The 23,408-nt window shown below is 41.2% G+C and overlaps 3 protein-coding genes across 3 annotated transcripts in view; 1 reads left to right on the top strand and 2 right to left on the bottom strand.

The window, feature by feature from the left end:
- The first annotated feature begins 364 nt into the window (after window positions 1-364).
- Window positions 365-11,153, top strand: pelo (pelota mRNA surveillance and ribosome rescue factor). Its single transcript, XM_054769026.1, has 12 exons — window positions 365-668; window positions 967-1,059; window positions 1,674-1,824; window positions 4,224-4,314; window positions 6,522-6,685; window positions 6,746-6,806; window positions 6,881-7,042; window positions 7,594-7,714; window positions 7,788-7,859; window positions 7,931-8,005; window positions 8,089-8,120; window positions 9,447-11,153. Exons 1-12 carry the CDS (start codon window positions 628-630, stop codon window positions 9,536-9,538), a joined length of 1,155 nt encoding a protein of 384 aa, XP_054625001.1. The 5' UTR covers window positions 365-627; the 3' UTR covers window positions 9,539-11,153.
- Window positions 6,695-12,653, bottom strand: paqr4b (progestin and adipoQ receptor family member IVb). Its single transcript, XM_054769027.1, has 3 exons — window positions 12,390-12,653; window positions 11,597-11,815; window positions 6,695-10,653 (listed from the first exon to the last, which is right to left on the bottom strand). Exons 1-3 carry the CDS (start codon window positions 12,553-12,555, stop codon window positions 10,214-10,216), a joined length of 825 nt encoding a protein of 274 aa, XP_054625002.1. The 5' UTR covers window positions 12,556-12,653; the 3' UTR covers window positions 6,695-10,213.
- Window positions 12,654-13,161: 508 nt separating this feature from the next.
- The window catches only part of cmn (calymmin), a 16,999-nt gene continuing 6,752 nt past the window's right edge, over window positions 13,162-23,408 (bottom strand). Inside the window, exons 26-50 of the mRNA XM_054800946.1 lie at window positions 20,717-20,830; window positions 20,386-20,439; window positions 19,885-19,935; window positions 19,666-19,710; window positions 19,548-19,598; window positions 18,790-18,849; window positions 18,680-18,709; window positions 18,560-18,604; window positions 18,442-18,480; window positions 18,279-18,335; window positions 18,141-18,209; window positions 17,997-18,062; window positions 17,845-17,907; window positions 17,694-17,744; window positions 15,530-15,571; window positions 15,392-15,454; window positions 15,234-15,311; window positions 15,109-15,168; window positions 14,979-15,050; window positions 14,864-14,920; window positions 14,623-14,685; window positions 14,501-14,542; window positions 14,202-14,429; window positions 13,828-13,884; window positions 13,162-13,734 (exon numbers count right to left, since the gene is read on the bottom strand). Coding sequence (XP_054656921.1) covers window positions 13,730-13,734; window positions 13,828-13,884; window positions 14,202-14,429; window positions 14,501-14,542; window positions 14,623-14,685; window positions 14,864-14,920; window positions 14,979-15,050; window positions 15,109-15,168; window positions 15,234-15,311; window positions 15,392-15,454; window positions 15,530-15,571; window positions 17,694-17,744; window positions 17,845-17,907; window positions 17,997-18,062; window positions 18,141-18,209; window positions 18,279-18,335; window positions 18,442-18,480; window positions 18,560-18,604; window positions 18,680-18,709; window positions 18,790-18,849; window positions 19,548-19,598; window positions 19,666-19,710; window positions 19,885-19,935; window positions 20,386-20,439; window positions 20,717-20,830 — 1,562 coding nt within the window. The 3' untranslated portion in view covers window positions 13,162-13,729. The remainder of the gene's footprint in view (window positions 13,735-13,827; window positions 13,885-14,201; window positions 14,430-14,500; window positions 14,543-14,622; window positions 14,686-14,863; window positions 14,921-14,978; window positions 15,051-15,108; window positions 15,169-15,233; window positions 15,312-15,391; window positions 15,455-15,529; window positions 15,572-17,693; window positions 17,745-17,844; window positions 17,908-17,996; window positions 18,063-18,140; window positions 18,210-18,278; window positions 18,336-18,441; window positions 18,481-18,559; window positions 18,605-18,679; window positions 18,710-18,789; window positions 18,850-19,547; window positions 19,599-19,665; window positions 19,711-19,884; window positions 19,936-20,385; window positions 20,440-20,716; window positions 20,831-23,408) is intronic.

Raw genomic sequence — 23,408 nt, 5'->3', positions numbered from 1 at the left:
AGTGTCGGTCAGCATTTACTCATATGAAAGAAATTACGAATTAAAATGACAAACGTCCACTGAGCCACCTTTTTTGTTTTACACTTGCAGTGTTAGTGTTTAAACACGGACGTTCCTTCTTTGTGAACCCAGCCCTGTTTCTACCTTCTTTTGTTTGTTGTCCTTGTACAGTAACACCCACAGAAGGGGCACGAAGAATTGAAAGAATTTATTACCTATGTTAGCGTGACGCAATGACCCGCGTTTTCTTGTACATGTGCACTTGTCTGTACTTGTGGACGAGTGTCACGTCATCCGTAGCTGTTTCAAGGGGCGTGTAATTTGTGAATGTCAATAAAGTTTAATACAGCAAAAAGGCATACCCAAATACCCGGATATATATTTGCCCCACCCTTTAAATGTAAATGTAGGGCTTTTATTTGATAGTACAGTATACGTTACAGCTCGATTGTGACGTCACGAAGGACGCAACCATTGTCTGTACTTCTGTTTTTGTGTTCCTGTCTGGACTTTGCGTCCATTCATTTTCAAGTTAAGAGATGATTTAAAAGATAGTTTTAATCATGACGCTGGGCGCGGATTAGCGTGTGTAGATCGTTTCTTTCCACGGGTATTACACAACAAATCATGAAGCTGCTTCACAGAGACATTGAAAAAGACAACACCGGGTGAGTAACCGATGTTAGCGAGCGAGCTAACATACCTAGCTATCCTAGCTAGCATGCGTGCTATTTTGCTGATTCCACCACGTGTCACGTACTAGTATTTTTGTTGACATTTGACACTAGCACGTAAATAGTACGTGTAATACCCGGGAACGTTCTTGTTTATATGAAAAATACCAGGCTCTTCGACGTCTCATGTAAACTACTACAACAAATAATACTGAACTGCATGCTTTTGAGTGATGGCGTCACTCGTTAAATGTTGACATGCGATTGCTTTCCTGTCCGTCACCTTCATCAGTCAGGTGACACTAATGCCAGAGGAAGCAGAAGACATGTGGCACACCTACAACCTGCTGCAAGAGGGGGACAGCTTGAGGGCCTCCACCATAAGGTACCCTGACAACAACAATAAGACGACTTTCATGTGCTATAACAGAGGTACTCAACTGGCGGCCTGCAAGCCAAATTGGGATGGGAATAACATCAAACCAGCCTACTCCTTACTTTCCAAACTTGGGAGGGACTACGATTTTTGCAGCAGATTCCTAAAAACACCAGAACTGTCATATAGAGGCTCTTTTACATATTGTGTTTTTCTTTATGACTATATTTGATAGATGGTGGAGGCAATGCGAAGCCTTTCATTGACATTATATACAATGAAAACATCTTCCCCAGAACAATTAAGTTGAATAGGCCTGTCATGCTAACAGGCCTATATTTGCTTTTTGATAATTGTCCTACATTGTCAATGTAGAATCGATGTTATTGATTGTTAATCGATTGTTATTTTTTTAGACCATTTTTCCCCCAATTATATGGCATAATAATAAGAGTACATCATATCAAAAGCAATAAACGTTAATTTCTGAAGACTATTTAACATTGTAATTGGAATGCCAAGACCTTTTAAATAAATTAAACAACATAATAAGTTAAACAAAGACAAAAACACTCAATGAAAATAAAATTGACTCTCTCTGTTTTTTTGCTTTTTACTGACAGAAAAGTACAGACAGAATCCACCACCGGAAGCGTGGGTAGCTCCAGAGTTCGAACGACTTTAACTTTATGTGTGGAGACGATCGACTTCGACACGCAGGCCTGCCAGCTGAGAGTCAAGGGGACCAACATTGAGGAGAACCAGTATGTCAAGGTCTGTATTTGGCTATTATAATGGAAGAGTGAGGGCTCTTAGTTACTTTGAATACCGTAAATTCTGGCGTATAAGCCGCTACTTTTTTGTCAAACTTTGAACCCTGCGGCTTATACATCCGTGCGGCAAATATGTGGCTTAAAACTACATTTCCCATGCTAGGTGTGGGCCTGTTCTAATCTTGTGACATCTCCTATAATCCAGAACTACTACTAATTGTTTAAATATGTATTTTGGAAAACACTGGTACTAGGATAGTCCATCATAGCTGCAAAAAAAGTTCAGGAAACAATGAAAAAACGCAGGGAAGCCACCATTCTCGGCGTATTTAAAGCCTGTCGCACTATTTGAGTGGAGTGATGCACACGCTGCAGCTTACAGTGAGCAATAACAAGCACAATTTTATACTAAAATCAAATGTAAAACATTGTTGGATTTGGATTATTCAGTAAACACCATAAATATACCACCAAGATTGCAAAGCCTGTTATGTTGAATGAAAACAAATAAGAGGGGACGTATTGGAATTCTGCAGCGATCGTGTTGTTGACACATATCTGTATCTGCCGGGGAGATCCATGCACTACGATGACTCAAAGGTGACCACAAAGGTGCCACTGTACCTTACGCAATGTACGTAGCGCCACAGGCATATACGTCATATCCGCTCTACGTATCCTATACATCGCGTTGTTCTCTTGGAAATGAATAAAGTATCTCTCTATACATCAAACTCTGACTACCAAAAATAAACAACCAGATGTAGAACTACTTCTTCCTCTTGTTTATGGCGGGTCACAACCAACGTTTAGATGCATACCTCCACCTACTGTACCAGAATGTAGATGCGTTGTGCACATTTGCAGTGACAACCCGGTAGTGACCATCGTAGAACATACACAAAGAAATTACACTGATGCCGCTTTCAAATTAAAGGCAATGGATTTGAGCATAAGCGGCATAGAAGATGGATGGATGGATGGCAATGGATTTGGTTGTCATGACAAGGAAACATGGCTGCTTAGCATAGCACTACTGCCAGTTGAAGGAGGGCACAGCTCACCGCAAGAGAGAGAGCCGACGTGTGTGACGAAGGAATTAGGACGCTGTTCATTTCTGACACGGATTCACCAAGCGGTGGATATTCACCCACTAATAGGGAATGTGAGCTGGGATTAGACCAGGGGTAGGCAAACTTTTTGACTCGAGGGTCACATTGAGTGAACAAAATTGGCCATTGGGGCCAGACTATATATTTGATACAAGCACGCTAATTTAAGCTTATAATTACAACAGTCCATCTGGAATTAATTATTTGCCTTATTTTATCTGTAAAAGTGTCATACAGTCTGCTATATGTGCTTGTGTCCCTTTTATCAGGAGCACTTTAAACATCGGACTACATCAAATAACAAAATGGAATTTTACAGTGTTTTTTTACTGAGTAAGACACCCGGAATGTACATGAATAAAGGATGATTGATGTACAATATGAACTATGAAGGATAAAACATGGACTATTAAAGAGTATGTGAACGTCCTTTTTTTTTTTTTTTTTTTTTTTTTTACATCCCAGACAGTGCAGTGGGTAGGTTAAGTTGTGTGTCACATATACTGTATGTTGACTTGTGTTTGTTTGGCACCATGGGTGAGGTAGTTGTCTGGATGGCTGCATGTGAAAAGCTACTTTGACTCTTGTATGTTAAAACTTTAAATTAAGTACTTTGGAAGCAACTGGCGGGCCGGATGTGGCCCCCAGGCTGTAGTTTGCCAACCCTTGGATTAGACCGTCAAGAGACAGGTTAGTTTTACACTTTTGATAATGTGTTGTTGCAATCGTAATTTTGAGCTTTGTCAAAACATGTACACCAACACTATAATCTCTAAATTGTTTTATGTAGTGACTAACTGCGATGAACTTATCTGTTCACAGCTATTATCTACTGTATGTTACATGCACTATTCCTCACAGTTTTTAACTAGCTGTGTATTGTTCTGCACTGTTAATTAGCAGTGTTGCACCACTGTCTAACACGCACTGTTTGGGGAAAAATGCATTTTTTTATGAAAAGTTTTTTAAAAAATCTTTGCGTAACGTCTTTCCGTGCGGTAAATATCCCATCTCATGGCATGCACACCTGTGGCTTATACGCCAGTGTGGCTTATAGACCGGAATTTATCGTAGTCAGTTAACACATAAGAATGTAAACATGTTAAACGTGTAGTGTGCCCTCTTGGAGAGGTGTCGTTGTGACAATGTGTTTATTATTGTGGTTGGTAGTTTGTGCTAAGTTGTGCTAAATAAGCAGTTAAATACCACTACAAACTATAATCACAGTAATGAACATTGTTAAAAAGTAGTATGCAGTGATAGTGATGGTATTTCCTTCACTCATCAGATGGGGGCGTACCACACGATTGAGCTGGAGCTCAATAGGAAGTTCACCCTTGCTAAAAAGAGCTGGGACAGTGTCATCTTAGCCAGAATTGGTAAGCAAAATTCACCTTATTCATGTCAGCTAAGTCATTATAGTGTATTCACAGTTGTTAAGTCCTTAAAAATCCCTTATTTAGCCTTCCCTAAAGCACAAATGCACACAAATGCAGAGAGTAGAGGTGTAAATACAGTAGAGCCTCCAACCCAGAACACTGTGAAATTGGCATGATTCAGAGTTTTTCTGGGAAAAAAATGCCTCACATTCCAGGGTAGGACGAGGATATCGAGTCCGAATAGGCTGAATTCCGTGCCTATATTACTGAGGCAGCCGATCGGAGCTGCGGCTGCAAGGTGGTCGGTGCCAGTTGTAGCGGCAAGCCCCGAACCCGATGTTGGACAGCACAAGTCAGGGCTGCCGTCACGCTGAAGAAGGGGTCCTATTGAGCATGGATGGCCTGTGGGGCTCTTGAAGCAGCAGACACGTGCTGGCAGGCCAAGAGGCACGCGGCTTCGGCGATGGTCGAGGCAAAAACACGAATGTGGGAGGAGTTCGGTGAAGCCATGGTGCACAACTTTTGGTCGGCCTCAAAGACATTCTGGAAAACCGTTTCGACGCCTCAGAAAGGGGTCGGGTTCACACTGTTTACAGTGGAGACGGACGCCTGCTGACCTCGACTGAGGATATAGTCGGACGGTGGAAGGAATACTTTCAGGCCCTTCTCAATCCCACTGACATATCTTCCATAGAGGTAGCAGAGCCTGAGGACACGAATGTGGACAGTTCCATCACCGTGGCTGAGGTGTCTGGTGTAGTCAAAACACTCCCCGATGGCAAAGCTCCGGGGGTTGACGAGTTTCACCCTGAGTTCCTCAAGGCTCTGGATGTTGAGGGACTTCTCTTGGCTGACACGTCTTCAACATTGCGTGGAAGTCGTGAACAGTACATCTTTGGATTGGCAGTTTGGGGGCTTTATGATCTCGTCTCTGCCATTTGCAGACGATGTGGTCCTGATTGCTTCAGGCTGTGACCTAAAGTGTTTACTGGGGCAGTTTGCATCTGAGTGTGAAGCTTCTGGGATGAGACTCAGCACCTCCAAATCCGAGGCCACGGTTCTCATTCGGAAAAGAATGTATTGTACCCTCCGGGTTGAGAATGAGGTCCTGCCCCAGGTGGAGGAGTTCAAGTATCTCGGGGTCTTGTTCACCAGTGAGGGAAGGTTGGAGTGTGAGATCGACAGGCTAATCGGCGCAGTGTCTGCAGTAATGCGGTCGCCGTACTGGACTGTCGTGGTGAAGAGAGAGCTGAGCCAGAAGGCAAAGCTCTCAATTTACTGGTTCATCTATCTTCCCACCCTCACATATGGTCATGCGCTTTGGGTTGAAATTGCAGATACAAGCGGCTGAAATGGGTTTCCTCCGTAGGGTAGCTGGACTCACCCTAAGAGACAGGGTGAGGAGCTCAGTCATCCGGGAGGAGCTCAGAGTAGAGCCGCTGCTCCTTCACATGGAGAGGAGCCAGCTGAGGTAGCTCGAGCATCTAGTCTGGATGCCTCCCTGGTGAGGTTTTTCAGGCATGCCGAGCTGGGAGAAGGCCTCGGGGCAGACCTAGGACACGCTGGAGGGATTATGTCTCACAGCTGGTCTGGGAACACCTTGGTGTCCTCCCGGTGGAGCTGGAGGAGGTGGCCGGGGACCAGCAAGTCTGGACTATACTGAGACTGCTGCCTCCGCGAACCGGACCCAGATAAACGGAAGAAAATGGAATGAAACAAATGCCTCTAAAGTCACAAAAAAGTTAGAGTTCAAACCACCATCATGTCCAAAGTCACGCGAGATGTCAGTGAGCATCAAAAGAAGAAACCACTATTTTGTGTTGTTTTGTGATGGCAAAAAGGGAAAAGTGTGACGATAACCATAGAACCAGAGACGGAACTTACAATGCCATAGCAAAGGGTCTTGTTTGTCAATACTGTACAATATGAGCAAAACAATAAATGAAATATTGCACAAACTAATTTGACCAAACAGATGCTAACATAATTAGCATGTAGCTGAAAGCATAATGGCTAATGACTAAAGCTCAGTAGTTGTAGCCTACTTTTAGTTTTATTGTAAATTGGTCAACTTAAAACAGCACCTGTATAGTCAGCAGGTTTTATGAGTGTAACAGTTTGACTCTGGAATGGATGAATTCACTTTACATTCTTTGCTGTGCGGAAAAACTCAAGTAACATTGACCGTTGTCTTGACTGCGCTGCAGATGAAGCATGCGACGTGACGCAGAAGGCAGACGTGGCAGCGGTGGTGATGCAGGAAGGTCTCGCCAACCTTGTGCTGGTGACGGCCGCCATGACGCTGCTGCGTGCTAAAGTGGAGCTCACCATTCCTCGCAAGAGAAGAGGAAGCTGCACGCAGCATGAGAAGGTAGGTAGATAGCAACTCCAGTAGGATTGTCAGGTTTGAGTGAATTGTGTCTCCATGCAGGCTCTGGAGAGGTTCTACGAAGCTGTCATGCAGGCTATTTTACGTCACATTAATTTTGATGGTGAGACTGTCACACTTGTAGTTGTTTCATACGATTGCCAAATTGTCATCTTTATCATTTACGGTATTTCTCAGTGGTCAAGTGCATCCTTGTGGCCAGTCCTGGCTTTGTGAAGGACCAGTTCATGACGTACCTTTTTAAAGAGGCAGTGCGACAAGACAACAAGGTGCTACTGGAGAACCGACCCAAATTCATGCTGGTCCACGCATCCTCTGGTCACAAGTACTCACTCAAAGGTACAGTAGGGCGGCTGGTTATGACAGTACCTTACACTACGTGACAATAGCTAGTGTCATGTGGTTGGCTACATTAAAGCAAGTGTACCATTGCTAGTAAAAAAAAAAAAAAAACATCAGGGTTTGTTTTTTTTTTTTGATAAAAGAAAACTAAATATAAAAAACCCCACAGTAATATGAAAAAAATAATTTGGGAGAAAATTAAAAAATAATTCAAAATATAAAATGTAAAAAAAAATAAGTTTCCCCCCTCCAATAATGCAAAAAATAAAAGAAAAAAAAATACTTTTAAGAAAAACAAAAACACCAGGGTTTTTCAATTCTGAAAGAAAAAAAAAGGGGAAAAAATCTGTTGGGCGGGGGGGTGGTATTTATGGACTTGAGACACCATTCATATGTACTCGTCTTATAGATAATTATGACTTCTATTGTTTTGATTTAAATATTTTGTCTGAATTGTGTTTTGATGCAGGCTTTTATGTTTTACATTTTCCCTGCAGTTGTGGCTTAACCTCTTTTTGTTTTTTTTTGTTTTTTGTTTTTTTTTTCAGAAATCCTGTCGGACCCCACAGTAACAAGCAGACTGTCTGATACCAAGGCCGCAGGAGAGGTGAAAGCCCTGGAGGACTTCTACAAGATGCTCCAACATGAGCCTGACAGAGCTTTCTATGGGTAAGACAGCAAACATTCATGTTAACCTGCATTCACTGACATAAAGAATGAACTTTTGTCTGCTTTTTTACAGGCTGGTTCATGTTGAGAAGGCTGCAGATGCCCTCGCTGTCGACACTTTAATGATCAGTGATAAGCTGTTCAGGTACGTAACACGCAGTAGAAGTCTTTACGTGATAGGACGTCCACAATATGCCGTGTCTGTTGCTTGTGCAGGCATCAGGACGTCCCTACGAGGGCTCGCTACGTCCGCTTGGTGGACAAAGTAAGAGACAACGGTGGCAACGTCAGGTAAGCAAGGCCACATCTGAGCCATTTTCCTGATCCAAAAAGATGGATGTTCACAAATGTTGGCTTCTTTCTTCTTCATCCAGAATATTCTCCAGCCTTCACGTCTCTGGTGAACGTAAGTCATTTAGAATAACAAGCAAGCACATAGTACTTAATCATTTGTTTGCAAAATAAAAGCACAAAATTGAACGCCAACTTCCTAGCATGAGATCCACTCACGGGTCACAACATTAGGTGCACCTACACTAGGGGTGCTCACACTTTTTCAGCCTGCGAGCTACTTTGAAAATGACCAAGTCCCACAGATCTACCTCCTACTATAAATATTGAAAAAATATATATACACTATATTTATTTAAAAAAATGAGTATGTATGTATGTAGGTTATACATGTATATCAGGGATGCACGCACTTTTTCAGCATGCAAGTTACAAGTCAAAATGATCTACCTCTTTCTATTAAACATATAACATCTAACCGGTAAACTTTGAAATAATATTGTAAATATTAATTAGTAGTATTTCACATTTTCAAAGTTTACAGGTAATCAGAGTAGTTTATCATAATTATATTCAATATGACAATAAACATAATTGCACATAATTCCTCAATAGTTGTGTGTATAACCTGAGTACTGGTAATATGTCAGTCAAAGCCATCAAACAATACCCTTTTTTTTTCTACATAACTAGCCGCTAAGTGAACAGATAACTTTTGTTATAGATAGAAGCATCTTACCGCCAAGTTAGTTTATCCGTAATCAGAATAATAAAGATGAAAGTTGCATCTCTGTGTGTAGCTTGAAACGCCGCCGGGGAGCAAGAGCAAATCAGGAGAGGAGCTTAATGCAGCTGACTGATGTCAAATGACATCTACGCGATAGACCCAAACTACCTTGGCGATCTGCTGGTAGCTTGCAAACGTCTTAATGGGCACCCTTGACCTACACAATATAAAAACATCTAGCATCCAAAATTTTGCTTTTTGTATTTGTGTGCCAAAATCAAGTGAATTAACATAATGTGAAAATACAAATTGTGATTTTTTTAAAAATTTTTTTGTCCTTTGATTGAAATGTGAAACTATAACATTAAATAATTACAGTATATTGAGTCTATTGAACTCATTCAACACCAAAGACATAGCTATACGTTTTTATAAACCCGAACGCCTGATCCCAACAACGTATATTGAACAACGCTAATTGAATTTCCGCAAAGTAGCACTTTTACTCAAGTATTTGTAAAGGTTTTTATGCCTAATTTAGGCCAAGAATACATAACATTTACTTAAATATGCATTTTTTTACTAATAGGCCATAGTCAACCACTAAATAGGGATTTTTATTTAAACCGCCAGAGCGAGGGAGCGATGTTCAAAGCGCGATGCACAGCTGTACACGTCATATTTTAACATGACATTTTTTACCTGTTTCTTTAGAACTGACTCAGCTGAGCGGTGTGGCGGCCATCTTGCGCTTCCCAATTGCCGACCTTTCAGAGGGAGAAGACAGCAGCTCAGATGAAGATTGATCATAGAAATATTACTCATTAAAAGAGAAAAACTCTGTTGGCTGTGTATTGTAATACTGGTGAAATTCCCCTGTTGAGGTTTTTGTTGGGAAAACATTTTAGAATTGTCATTTATTCCTTACATGAGCCTAAACTCACAGAGCTACACAGTGACAGTTCTTTCTCATGACCAAAAATGTCCCATGTTTTTGATCACATTTATCTCAAAGTAATCCAATTCTTGTATGATTTCAATTTGGACTACTGGGTTTCTAGTTGTTGAGAGGGCACTTTTCCCCCCCCGTTCAAGGCATGCTGCAAGATGTCATGCCGTTTACAGTTTGCTGCATGGAGGCCTTGCTACTGAAATAGAATTATGGGAAGAGTTATGTTGCTGGCAATCAAACTCAGGGATTAATATGCATTTTATGGAAATTAGGTTTTAAATAATTGATTAGTTTAAAAGTTTATAAGGATTAAAGCGTAAAATAAGCCAACGCCCCACTGGAATCAGATGTAAAAATATAGAATTTATTATGCTATTTAAAATAACTTTCACACTTTTAATGGCAAAAAATTAAGCAGCATTTTCCACATTTGAGATGCAGATTTAACACTGAGTTGTCCCTTCGTGCCACCGGGCAAAGTGCATTTTAATAAACTGTCTCCATTTAATTCATTTAATCCTAAAAACTATCAGACTCGCTGAGTAGGACACTGGTAGTTCTTAACCCAGGTTAGATCCTCCAGAGTACCCCAGTGCAGGTAAATGATACTGCAAATAACCATGACATGCATGATCTGGTGGCTGTTTCCCCAGTTGTCAAACAGGCCTGGGCTGAAGCGCTCCGGTATCTGGATCACGTTCACTAGACCCCCCAGCACAGCCAGAGAGTCCATGATGACAAAGAGCCGCAGAGAGTTGGGGCTGCCCACCCCACTGCCATAGACCCGGAACAGGAAGAGGCTGAAGCGGAATAGGACCTGCCACACGAAGGCCCGCAGGCGCAGGATGTTGGTGCGGGCGGTTGTGGCACAGTAGATGCTGTAGGCTGACAGGAAGATGTAGGCCAGCATGGCGACCTGCTGCACGGTGGGGAAGCAGAGGAGCGTGATGTGGATGATTGGGAGAGCACCTAGTGACAAAAATAAATTTTCGTCATAAATTGCATATGTCAGTTATTAGAATGAAAGTATGCCTGCCGCCCCCCGCCCCATTGGCTGCGAGTAGCATAAGGCATGACATCAATTAGTCGCATTTTCTACACGACCATTTTCATGAGACTTAAAACCCATAGAAGTTTGGGTGGGGGTGGGGGGAGAAAAAGAAACTAACAATTTTTGTTGCAATGGCTGACTAAGACGTTTTTTGTTCCTATTCCAATTCCAAAATGTGAATTGATTAAAATCTGATATTTTGTCATTTATAGTGGCTGACAGGAGGTTTATGGCAAATCAATTCTAATTAAAAAGGTGGACTCAGGTAGATTACATTTTGCCCATGTTAAGTTAGTAAAATGTAAAAATTATTCTAATCAAAATGTGAATTGATATATGTCAATGTTAGAGTTTTACGCCAAAATTAAAATTAAATGTAAATTGACTAAGTTTTGTCAATTGATTTTTCTTTATTAGCGTCTATGAAGGTTTTTGTTCAATATTCAAATTAATGTAAATGTGGATTAAAATACATATTTTGCAATTAATGTTAACTATAGTGTGTTTCGGTGCCAATTATTCGAATTAAAATGAACTGAGATGGATTTTGTAAGTATACTATAAGTATTACATGAATTGTCGTTATCAATGTTAACTGCAACCTGAAATATAAAACATAAATATATCATTTAATGTTGAATTTCATGGATTATATATATTTTGCCAATGTAATTTAAAAAATTTTCAAATTTTTTATTGTAAACTCTTCTTGTATATTTAATTTCATAGCCATTTCTTTGCCAATTGGCTGGGAGAAATCACATGGCTTTCATGCCCCATAAACTATTTGGGGTCCGTTAGCTTGACCTTGTTAATGACTACACAACACAATTGAGTCTACAGTAGATGTTTCCCACCTACCCAAACTGTTGACCAAGCAGACCCCAAACATGTCCAGTGAGAGCAGGGTGTCGTACACGTGCTCCCCTCCCACGTGGTTCATGAACACGTGGTAGACCACAGAACCCACGGTGGGGCTGAGGCAGGCCAGGTAGTGGACCACACCGATCCAGACACTGTCCACCTCCCTCCATGGGATGCTGAAGGGCAGGAGTACCAGGAAGAGGAAGAAGGGGATACCTGGAGAAGTTAAGAGAAGATTGGTGTTCGTTTGGACCGGAACCAAGATGGCTTGCATGTGTTAATACCCTTTGCTTCCTCGCAGTAAGAGTGTTAGACCTAATTAACTTAGGGGATGGTGAGGGAGAAAAATGGAGCATGAAGACGACGCTTACAGGGGCTTCCACACCTTGAGATGCTTGGCACCTCAACATTGCATTGCATGCTGTGGCCCAGAACAACAAACAAACGCCGAAAACCTGAGCACTCTTTTTAAAATACAAATTGAATTGGATACCCATTCCATTTTTGCCGATTGTGCAGTTAGATGTAGGAATATTTCTATAAATTGGCATTGCATTTCAAAACATGAAGCCACGCAGTCAGCTGATAAAGACCCAATTAGCAGTGGAATAATTCCAGGACGGGGATTCCCAGGGCAGATTACGACTAATACCCCATATCCTCATTACACAGCCCTGTCTGCTTTCAAATGGCCACAAGTGAGAGTACAGTGGACATCTGCAACAAGGTGAGAAAAAACCCTGCACATAAGTGGATGCATGTTTTTTTTATTTAAAAAAAAGTGCCTTACCATGAGTGTAGATGTTGCCCAGTTCATTGTGCATGTAAAAGAGGCTCTGCAGACACTCCTGAGCGGTGGACATCGGACGGTAGCCCGTCAGCACATATTTGTTAAACTGAAGATGTGATGGGGTTTTGGTGAAGTCCAACAACCGTGGCCCTTTGCTAACCATCATAAAACCTTCCTACTGGCTACCTGCAGCATCCTAGGAGCGGCCCCAGAGGGCCATGCTGAGGTGGAGACCTCTGCGACTGCCAACCATCCCTCCACAGGTGTAACTGCAGCAGGCAACGCAAGCAACCTGTAGTTCTGGTTTAGTGGCATGCTTGCAGTCGGACCAATCAGCACGCCCTTCTTACTCTTAAGGATAAAGCTGCAGTAATCCTGGCCAACCGCCATGCACGCTTCTCATCTTAGCAAATAAATCCATCACACCCTCTCAAATTGTGTTATTAGTATTACTAACTAACCATGTGCATGTTTCAGCATATAAAGTCTTTAACTTACAAACTGTAGCACACGTGATGCTTCAATGTCATCAAATACTTTACATTAGCAAGCTTACCACAAGTAGTAATAAAACAATTTCCCCATGCATGTTATGTATTCTTGGCCTAAATTACGCAGAAAAAATTTCCAAATGAACTAAAATACAAATGCTGTACATTTTAAGACAATACAAGGCGTTTATGAATTGTAGTCTACACAAGGCACGAGGTGTCACTAATAAGACGCATCACACTTGATCACCAACGACAGGCTTTTATTTTAGATTGTTTTTATCTCACAACAGGCACAATAATAATAATAACAATAACAATAATAGATCATCATCATCATAATCATAAAACGGGCTACTGTTGTGGCCATACGCCATCTATAACTCAAATAAATCCGACCTTATGTCCAAAAGGCATTTATTGAAACACACAAGCACGAGTCTGTCTTAAATGGCTCATTTTGTGATTACAACAAATAGACTGAGTAATATGTGTAAAGGTGACCACAGGGGTGTTATTTCATGTCTAGAGGGCTCTAATAATGGTAAACATCATATTTAGAAAGTCATAAACAGGTTTTCTATACTCCAACTATGAAAATATTTATTAATTCATATCAATATGAATTAATATTATATTCATATTTATTAACATTGAATCCTACTTTGCGAAAATTCACCAATTAAAAGCGATAAACGAGGGACTACTGTACATATAATACACAAAAAACATGAAATGTCTAAAAAGTTAAAACGGTAAGTAGTTGATGGGAGTAGATAGAACTAATATACAATCACAAAGTGATGAAAAAATATATCGTACAATGACAAAGAGGAAGGATAAATGTCATTAACCTGTGTGGAAGGAAAAGTACAAAGATGAGCAAAATGTGCTAAATGTAAATGTATACAAGTATGTTTTCTTATTATGAGCCTTTTTGTTCTTACCTTTGTAGCCACTGTTCCCAAAGAAACCATTCAAATCGTGATTAGCATTTTTTGACCCTGAAGACAAAGGAAAATAACTTATGAAAAAATGGTTATTTTCCTGTGTAGCAAATGGTACACCTTGACAAGCATTTGCCTGCATTTTGTCTAAGATGCATACATTAGTCACATGTACACAAATCCAGAATTAGCAACTTGATCTGGAGCCTAACAAAAATTGTGTATTCTTCCCCACTCTACAAAGTTGAATGGTAATTGGTGAAGTAGGAATTGACGTAAATACAGTATCTAATGGTGCTCCTAAGTGAATACACTCAACCCCTCCCTTTTAATTAGCCACAGCCAGCATTGTGTGTGTACCTATTAATACTTGCCTTGAGGGTGAAAATGTAGTTTGAGGTGCTGCTGGATTTGGATCTGACGTGGCAGCTGCTCCGCATCATCCGGCTGCTCCGACCCCCGTGCCGGATTGGGTCCGGCGCCCGCGGAATTATAAATGAGGCCGCCGTTGCCCGTGAGGTCGGACGAGAGGTCATCTGCTCCGCCGGGCGTGAGAGCAGACAAGGCGGGGCCGGGAGTGGGCGCAGCGGGTAGGGAAGCAACTTTGGAGAGACAAAAAAAGCAAATGTTTGTTTCTCATCATGACTAAATAACTGCCTTGTTGTCCTTTTACCTTCAGGCTGCAGTTTGCTTCCACTTATGTAGCCCACATTTTCTGGAATTAAACCATGCGAGTGTTACCCCACGACACTGGAGCCACAAAAAAAAAAAAAAAAAAAAAAGTAGGCCACTTACCAAATTTATTAGTTGCCATCCCCTTGCCTTCGCCTGCTCGTGACAATGTTGGAACACCTTCCACTGAGAGGAGATCAATAAATAAATCAGAATGAGTAATGAGAACAAATATTTGCCTTAATGGAAGCTGTACCATTGGTATTTGTTGATGTATCTAGCTGGGATTCATAAAGGTGAAGCCGTTTAAGTGAAACACATTTACACTTTGCTTCCACGCTGCAGTGGGATGCATGATGTATACCTGATTTGCTTTCAGACGCTGATTCAAGAGGCTGGCTCATGGGGGATCCTTGGTTATCTGTCAAATTTAAATCTATGTAAAAATCATGTAGCTAATTGTAGAAATTGAAACATACCATATTTCTCAGCAGGCTTTCCTTCACCACCAAGCCCAACACCTTGTGGGACATAGGAACCATCACCGCCATCTTGGCAAACACAAACATGTTATAATCCATATCAAGTGTCCTGTTTGGTGGATCTTACCGTAATTCACACTTGGGGCAAATCCAAGAGGTCCTGACTGATATGTTGAGCCAGCTGGACCTTAATGTAAGAGTGAGACCCAACTCAATGAAGTAATTACATTTAAACAGTCAAGGTGGAGTTACCATATTTGCCAGTGCCAGGAGGCTTGACCTGAGGCCCAAATCCCACTGGCTGAGCTTCATGGGGCGTTCTTCCATGACCTGCATAAGAAGTAGCCCCCAGGGCCAAAAAAAACATTAAACCATCATTGTGAGCATCAACACAAGAACTACACACTTACCATACTTGCCAGCAAATTGTCCATTACTGCCAAAACCAAGAAGGTTGGGGATGCCACCATAGCCTGAGCAAAGTAGACATTCAATACCACCCCACTTTTGTTATGCAGTATATTGTCTCGCTGGTGCATCACACTGACCATATTGTCCTGCTACTGGAAGCCCACCCGTACCAGCACCACCTACAATTACATAACCACATATGGATTTCCTGATAATACTTTGATGCAGTGTTTCCCAAATTTGATGAGCCACGGCACATATTTTGCATGACCAAAATCTCATGGCACACCGAACAAATGTGTGAATGGCGACAAGTGGGTACACAGGTTAATTATGTACCTTCTACTTCTATCTAGCACAGATACAGTAGATGAAGAAGATACGTTTTGGACTAAATCATTTTCAGACCAATTAAGTGAAATTGGTTAATTTCCCAGCACACATGCCGTGGCACAGTTGGTAATCCAATCATGGGCCACAACAAAACTGCTATTTTTGGAATTTTGCCCCTAATCCACAATCCTTATGAGTCTCTTTTCTGTGCCTTCTAACGAGAGGAAAACAGTGCGAGGCGCAATGCCGTCGGGGTGGATCTTGCCCTGTTTTACAGAGTGGGATCTAAAACATCAATGTTTCTTAATCTTCATGAAATTACTATCCTTTCACTCGAGCCTCATTCGGACTCTGTCACTTACCCGTCTGTGTCAGAACGTGTGATGGGAGAATGTTATGTGATAAATGAAACGGCGTAATTACAAGATGGAGGGTGGAGGCGAGTCCGCACGTAATTATTACGCTGTGTAGACAGAGGCACTGGCCAAGATAAATCAGTGCTTTTATTTTGATGAAGTGATGGCCAATTTTAAATTAAACCAAAATCAAGTTAATTTGCAGTTTTAAACATAAGGTGTTTTTACTCGTCTCTCTTACGAGGTTATGCTTTTATTCTATAGCATCTGTTACACATGCAAATATCATCTGGCGACTTCTAGGACAGCCAATAGCTACTTTTCTTACTGAGGAGTTGGCAAAAGTGCAGGCCACTACTAAGAGGTAACGTAAGCTACTGGAGATGCTGCATCACCTGTGAGTAGGGGTGTCACAAGATCTTGCAAGATTAAAACGTGACAAGATTTCTCCATCCATCCATCATGCCGCTTCTCCTCATTAGGATCGCGGGGGCTTGCTGGAGCCTATCCCAGCTGACTTTGGGCGAGAGGCGGCGTACACCCTGGACTGGTCGCCAGCCAATGGCAGGGCAATCATTGGCAACCATTGGCCAAACAACCATTCACACTCACATTCATACCTATGGACAATTTAGAGTCACCAATTAACATAACATGCATGTTTTTGGAATGTGGGAGGAAACCGGAGTACCCGAAGAAACGAGGAGAACATGCAAACTCCACACAGAAATGCCCAAGGGAGGATCAAACCCAGGTCTTCCCAATCCCCAGACTGTGACTGTGTGGCCAACATGCTAACCACTAGACCACCGTGTGGCCCACAAGATTTCTCATTCAGAAAAAAAGGCCTGGGGTGATAAGTTAATCACAATAAATCCAAATGAACATATGCCATATGCATGTGTGTCTGTTTTGTCTTCTGCCTCCAAATAGGCAGGAGAGTTCAAGCTGTGCATTGATTTCAGCACCTTGGCATGTTTGTTCCATAGAACGGCATGAACGGAGTGAGCCTTTTTGTCCGTCATACAGTCTTTTGGTGGGTAGAGGTGGGGCTGGTAGCATACACAGAGTGTAGAAGAGTGAAACATAGAAATTTAATTATTAGACTGCAGTAAAAGTAACGTTGACGGCGGCTCTCACAAAGTCTGCCAAGATTAGTCATAGCAAACGCTCTCTAAGCTGCTGTTGACAGAAGTAGCGTTCGTTGCTATGGGCTCTTTGAAATCAGTGCGCCCAGTAAGGATGTTCCGGTAATGCTTAAAATGACAAAAACACGGCAAAATACTATAAGAATTACATGTCATCATGAATGTGCCTGTTACTACATGGTCAAGTGTGTATATACCTGTAAAATGTTGGAGTTTTTAGAGGTGTTTCAATAGAGGGCTTTATAGGGGGAACAGGTGAATCCCATTACATGCATTATTAACTACCTTGTGCTAGTAGTTTAACATTTAGAACACAGAAAAAAAGATGTGTGCTCATGTCTCACGTAAGGATTGTGGATGATGGTTAAAATACAATTTTAAAAAAGCAGTTTTCCTTTAAAAGGTACACCTGAGAGACGAGACCTTATAGATGTCAAACTGAGCATTATTTCTACAAAAGGTACCATATTTTCCAGCCTTTACATCAACAGCAGCAGGCCCATAGATGCCATAGCCTGCATGACAAAACGACAAATGTTTCAGAAACAAAAATGACTGCCATGTTAATATTCACTGAATAACCATGTAGCGAAAATTTAAGACAAATAAGCATACCATAATTTCCTCCGCCATTATTCCCTGCCAAGGGGTTGCCACCAAACTGCAGTCCACCGATGCCTGATTGAGACCAAACGGAGATAAAGATGGAAGACTTAACCTGATTTTTATCAAGATAGCTTGTGTGGAAAAAATGCAAGCAAACTCACCATACTTTGTGTTTGCTTTCTTGGTACCCATCCCAGTCTGAGCACCATAAGGTAAGCCATCCATTCCTGACACAATAGAGGATGGGAAATGTAAAAAAAAAAAAAAAAACAGAAAATATTCAAGAATATACAGATGAAGCATACCACCATGAATGAGGCCTTGCTTTTCATTAGGACCTAGACCAGCTGATTGTGGCTGTGGCTGACTCGCTCCTGAAGTATTAAAAGAGACCAAGTAAATAACGCTCCATAATGAAATTTAACCCCACAATAAAATCTTACCATCTAGTCCAGCTGGTACTGCTGGGGAACCATTGTAAGGAACCTGCATGCCACCACCTGCAGGTTCAGGAGAAAAAAAAAGTGTAACACCCAAACATTCCAGTTCTGTGCCAAACTTAATTGCTCATCTTCAGTGAGGTCTGAACTTGCTGTTTGGCCGTACCTGATTTTAACTCTGCAGAAGGAACACCATGGCCAAGACCTGGAGACCGTTTCAACATTTACATAAAACGAGACTAACAAATTAAAAAGGTCGTTAAGGGGAGCATTATGTTGCTTACTAGCATAGTCAGGCTGTACACCAGCACCATAGCCCTTTGGAAAGCCTGCAAAATAAACTGCATCAACCTCCTAGGCGAGCTAGAACCATGTTCACATAAAAGATGAGCACCCAACCCTACCTGAGTTGGAATTGCCACTATCACCATGACCTGCAATTCATTGTAAATATATTAGGGTTCATGTGTAACATGTGCATTCACTGTATAGAGGTGCATAGGGGAATGCTCACCTGCATGAGAGATTCTTTCTCCATAGCCAGCTCCACCAAGGTAAGCGCCTTGTCTATAAACTGATTAACAATTTTAATCATTGTTTTGCAAGGACGGTGTGTAAAAAGTTTACTGACTTGGCTGCTGGATATCCAAAAGGATATTGCAGGTTGCTGTGCTATATGTAAATTATAAAATGCTATGACTCTCGTAGATTTTTGGGATCTAGGCGCCATTATTTTCTGTGCTCTCACTTCAGACTTTGGCGGATACTTCCCCTCGAATGATGCGTGTTTTGTGAGGTTGTCATGTCAAATTTGCGCTACACTTTCAGAGCATATGAGAAACAGCAGTTTGGCACTGGATTATGGAAGAATGAACATATACAGGTCCGTCCATTCACATTTGAATGATGGCTTTTCTCTATCAACTTTCACTTTTGAGCAAGCCATAGTTCTGAGTCACTAGGCAAGTAAACAAACAATTTCATTCATCATGTTTGCTGTCACATAACCGTAATAATTGAAGTAATTACACCCGCAAACTGCCGCTGCAACCGGTCTGTGAGCATGATTATATACGTCATTAGATTTCCCCATTCACTTTAATTGGTTACGGGTCCGTAAAGGGCCATCAATGGACTGAGGTCTGCCATTTGGTGATGGCTGCTGTAGTGTATATGTCAGTTGAACAATAACCAGCGCCATATCCATTTCTATAAATATATACAGCATTTGCAATTTAAAAAATTACAATGAGCAATAGAGGGCTGACTTACCATTGGGTTTAACACCAAATCTGTTTGGAATGCCAGATCCTGCTCCGTAACCTGAGAGCAAAAACATTTGAGATGTGATCAGAAAGAATGATAAAAATGTGTTCTATAGAATTGGTACCTTTGGTGTTTGTGCCTGATGATGCTCCAGCCCCTGCATTATAGCCTTAAATGGGGGAAAAAATGATTACAATTTAAATTAGACCCAAATGCTATTTAGAAATTTTCATTTTTGATAGACTACACAGTTCACTGCTCATGTGCCAAAGTTTTGCAAAACACATTTTAGCCGGCAAATGTATGGTCACATGGTAATAATTAAATATTTGTATTATTTTACCCGGTCTTGGTATTTTCATCCACTGCCCACTTGCACCTCCCGGGCCACAGTCTGGAAGAAATATGCAATATTATAAATGGGCATCACCCCTACCATCTTACTAACCTTCATATTATAAAGCAGTGATTCCCAACCACTGTACTGTGGCACATTGTCCCGTGAGAGAATCTGGCATGCTGCTGGAAATGATCCAATTTCACTTAGTTAAAAAATACTTGTATGCTACAAATAATGCATCTTCACTCATCTAGCTACACCAGCAACAATTAGTGACAGGCTGAACAATTAAATGTTCTTCCACTAGATGGCAGATGGTTAAAAATGAACCTATGTATCCACCTGTTGCCATTCACACAACAGGTCATGGTACGCTTGGTGGAGTGCTGTGAGATTTTTCTAATGTGAAATCTGTGCTTTGGCCAAGTAAAGGTTGGGGAACCCTGGTATAAAGCTATAATTGAACTGTCCATTTATAGATAAGCTGGTGACTACGGTATTTACCAGGTTTGGTTGCTTTGGCTCCTTGCCCCTTAGCATTTAAAACTCCTCCATTCTCTAAAAGTCAGAGGAATGACAAATTAGTGCTTTAATAGACAAAAATTGCATTTCTACAACATGGCACATAAGTTTTACTGTGGAAACACTTAAGTTGCACTCCATGCACACTGAACAAACATTGAAAACATCGCAATACTATAAGGTGAAGATCCGTATTAGACATATTGAACATTAAATGCAACAAATACCACACACCAGTCTGAAAACAAAAGGGTCGATCAAGATTCCAACATGCACTACAGCACATCTATTGTTAAGGCTCTAGTTTGTTTACCAATTGACCCAATTTCCCCTGAAGGGACACTTTTCACCCCCAGCTTGTCAGGTCTTGCCTCAGGCTCCAGATTCTTGACTTCCTCCTCCAGGGGTACGTGAACAACTGGTGTTCCTTCAGGAAAAAGGATGTTCTCAGAACTTGTAGCTGCCACACTCTCAGAAGGAACAGCACCCCCCTTTAGCCTAAATACATCTGTATGAGCTAGTTGATTATAGTGTGTAGTTTTGATATTTATGCGAGATGCACACTTTGTTTGACATTTAAAAAGGTATTTATTTCATTCAAGTGTTGCTGCTATTTTTGTTTAAAATAATTGTAAGGATTAAAAGCTCCATTCGGGTGTGGGCATGCACATGTTGGGGGAGGTGCTGTGAGCCAGAAAGTAAGTGAAAGCTTTCGACTGCTGTGGAGCCACACATTTTTTATTACCGTGTCTGGTGAATTAACTAATTCTTGTTTTTGGTGCAACAAACTATTTGTCTACATCGTGACACTCCGGAATAAAATATTTAGGTTATGCAACTATATGGACTTTGTGTGGATTACACCTTGATTTGACACGAGTAAGCCAGAACTTCACACTGAAGCGTCACTCTGCACCTACAACATCTGTCTCTGCACTTTTTTTTCCAGGCACGGCACTGCCAATCATAAAACCTAGAGGCCATACAACACTGGACCAGATTGCCTAGGTTCCAAAAGCGGGGTGCGCTTACCCCCGGGGTACACCAGTTGTCATAGGGGGTACGCGAATAAAAATGAAACAATTAGCGCCTAAAATTCACGATTACAAGTGCACCTGAATGCCTCACAGCAAGTAGAATGGAGCAGAAAAAAAAAGAAGCATGAAGTTGATTGCCCTGTGTGCATTATATTGTGCATTAAGAGTGTTTAATCTTGACTATTTCATTTATATTGGTGTTCCAATCCCCGCACAGCGCTGTCACTGTGAGTAGAGTTTCCCCTGAAAATGAGGCTTTATCGTTGGTTGTATGTATTGTTTTACTTTGGATACTGCTTTATTTATATGATTGTTAACTTCCCCTTCAATTTGGAATTAAATGAATATGCAGACTTAAACCATAGCTGTCATGAGTGGACAAAAAAAAGTGAAGCTCAAAGTCAACCCATTCAAACAGAAGGATCCAACATCAGACTGGAATAAAAGATATATAGGATGATTTCTTATCAGTGCTCATGTGAAACTATATCAAAATGTGACCAAACAAAATACACATTTTTTGACCTGGAATCACTATAAAATTAAATCAATTATGTTCTATATTTCAAGTAAAAATGTTTGGTTTTTTTAAGTGTGCAAGAGTAGGAGGTATATGGCTTCAAGTCAAATGTCTGAAGTGATATATGACCGTAAAACGTTTGGGAACCACTGGGACAGAAGGATATACAGTGGTGTGAAAAAGTGTTTGCCTCCTTCCTGATTTCTTTCTGACAACACAACTGAACACAAAAGTTTTTAAATGAAACTTTCTATTAAGGGAGAAAAAAAATCCAAACCTACATGGCCCTGTGTGGAAAAGTGATTGCCCCCTAAACCTAATAACTGGTTGGGCCACCCTTAGCAGCAACAACTGCAATCAAGCGTTTGCGATAACTTGCAATGAGTCTCTTACAGCGCTGTGGAGGAATTTCGCCTCATTCATCTTTGCAGAATTGTTGCAATTCAGCCACATTGGAGGGTTTTTCAAGCATGAAGCACCTTTTTGAGGTCATACCACAGCATCTTAATAGGATTCAGGTCAGGACTTTCACTAGGCCACGCCAAAGTCTTCATTTTGTTTTTCTTCAGCTATTCAGAATTCAGGACTTGGTGTGTTTTGGATCATTGTCCTGCTGCACAACCTAAGTTGGTTTCGGCTTGAGGTCACAAACAGATGGCTGGACATTCTCCTTCAGGATGTTTTGCAAGTCAGCAAGTCTTCCAGGTCCTGAAGCAGTAAAACAGCCCCAGACCATCACACTACCACCACCATATTTTACTGTCGGTATGATGTTATTTTTCTGAAATGCAGCGTTACTTTTACACAAGATGTAATGGGACACACACCTTCCAAAAAGTTAAACTTGACTCATCAGACCAGAGTATTTTCCCAAAGGTCTTGGCATCAAGATGTTTTCTGGCAAAATTGAGACATGCCTTAATATTATTGGTTCAGCAGTGGTTTTCATCTTGGAACTCTGCCATGCAGGCAGTTTTTGCCCAGTGTGTTTTTTATGGTGGAGTCATGAACACTAATCTTAAGTGAGGCAAGTGAGGCCTGCAGTTCTTTGGATGATGAGGTCCATCCAACTCATCCAAGAGGTCTTTTGTGACCTCTTGGATGAGTCGTCGCTGTGCTCTTGGGATACTTCTGTTGCTGGCCACTCCTGGGAAGGTTCATCACTCTTCCATGTTTTCTCCATTTGTAAATAATGGCTCTCACTGTGGTTCCCTTTTTTCTCCCTTAATAAAAAGTTTCATTTAAAAACTGCATTTTGTGTTCAGTTGTGTTGTCATTGACTAATACTTAAATTTGTTTGATGATCTGAAACATTTCAGCATGACAACCATGCAAAAAATAAAATAAAATCAGGAAGGGGGCAAACACTTTCACACCACTGTAGCTGTTGGTACATTCGGGATCACCCCCTTGAGAAGCAGCAAACAGGAAATAGATAGAGGTACTTG

This window comes from Dunckerocampus dactyliophorus, chromosome 2, assembly GCF_027744805.1.
Source record: "Dunckerocampus dactyliophorus isolate RoL2022-P2 chromosome 2, RoL_Ddac_1.1, whole genome shotgun sequence".
Taxonomy (NCBI): Eukaryota; Metazoa; Chordata; class Actinopteri; order Syngnathiformes; family Syngnathidae; genus Dunckerocampus; species Dunckerocampus dactyliophorus.
This window is presented reverse-complemented; position numbering and strand designations above follow the sequence as displayed.

What these genes read in the sequence shown, in the direction of transcription:
- pelo (XM_054769026.1), top strand. Translation starts at nt 628, where the DNA reads ATGAAGCTGCTTCACAGAGACATTGAAAAAGACAACACCGG. An exon ending in GCTGCACGCAGCATGAGAAG is followed by an intron (nt 6,686 to 6,745) that starts GTAGGTAGATAG and finishes GTCTCCATGCAG; the next exon opens with GCTCTGGAGAGGTTCTACGA. An exon ending in ATCAGTGATAAGCTGTTCAG is followed by an intron (nt 7,860 to 7,930) that starts GTACGTAACACG and finishes TTGCTTGTGCAG; the next exon opens with GCATCAGGACGTCCCTACGA.
- paqr4b (XM_054769027.1), bottom strand. Translation starts at nt 12,555, where the DNA reads ATGATGGTTAGCAAAGGGCCACGGTTGTTGGACTTCACCAAAACCCCA. An exon ending in GGGCAACATCTACACTCATG is followed by an intron (nt 11,816 to 12,389) that starts GTAAGGCACTTT and finishes TAACTTCTCCAG; the next exon opens with GTATCCCCTTCTTCCTCTTC. An exon ending in CTGCTTGGTCAACAGTTTGG is followed by an intron (nt 10,654 to 11,596) that starts GTAGGTGGGAAA and finishes TTTTGTCACTAG; the next exon opens with GTGCTCTCCCAATCATCCAC.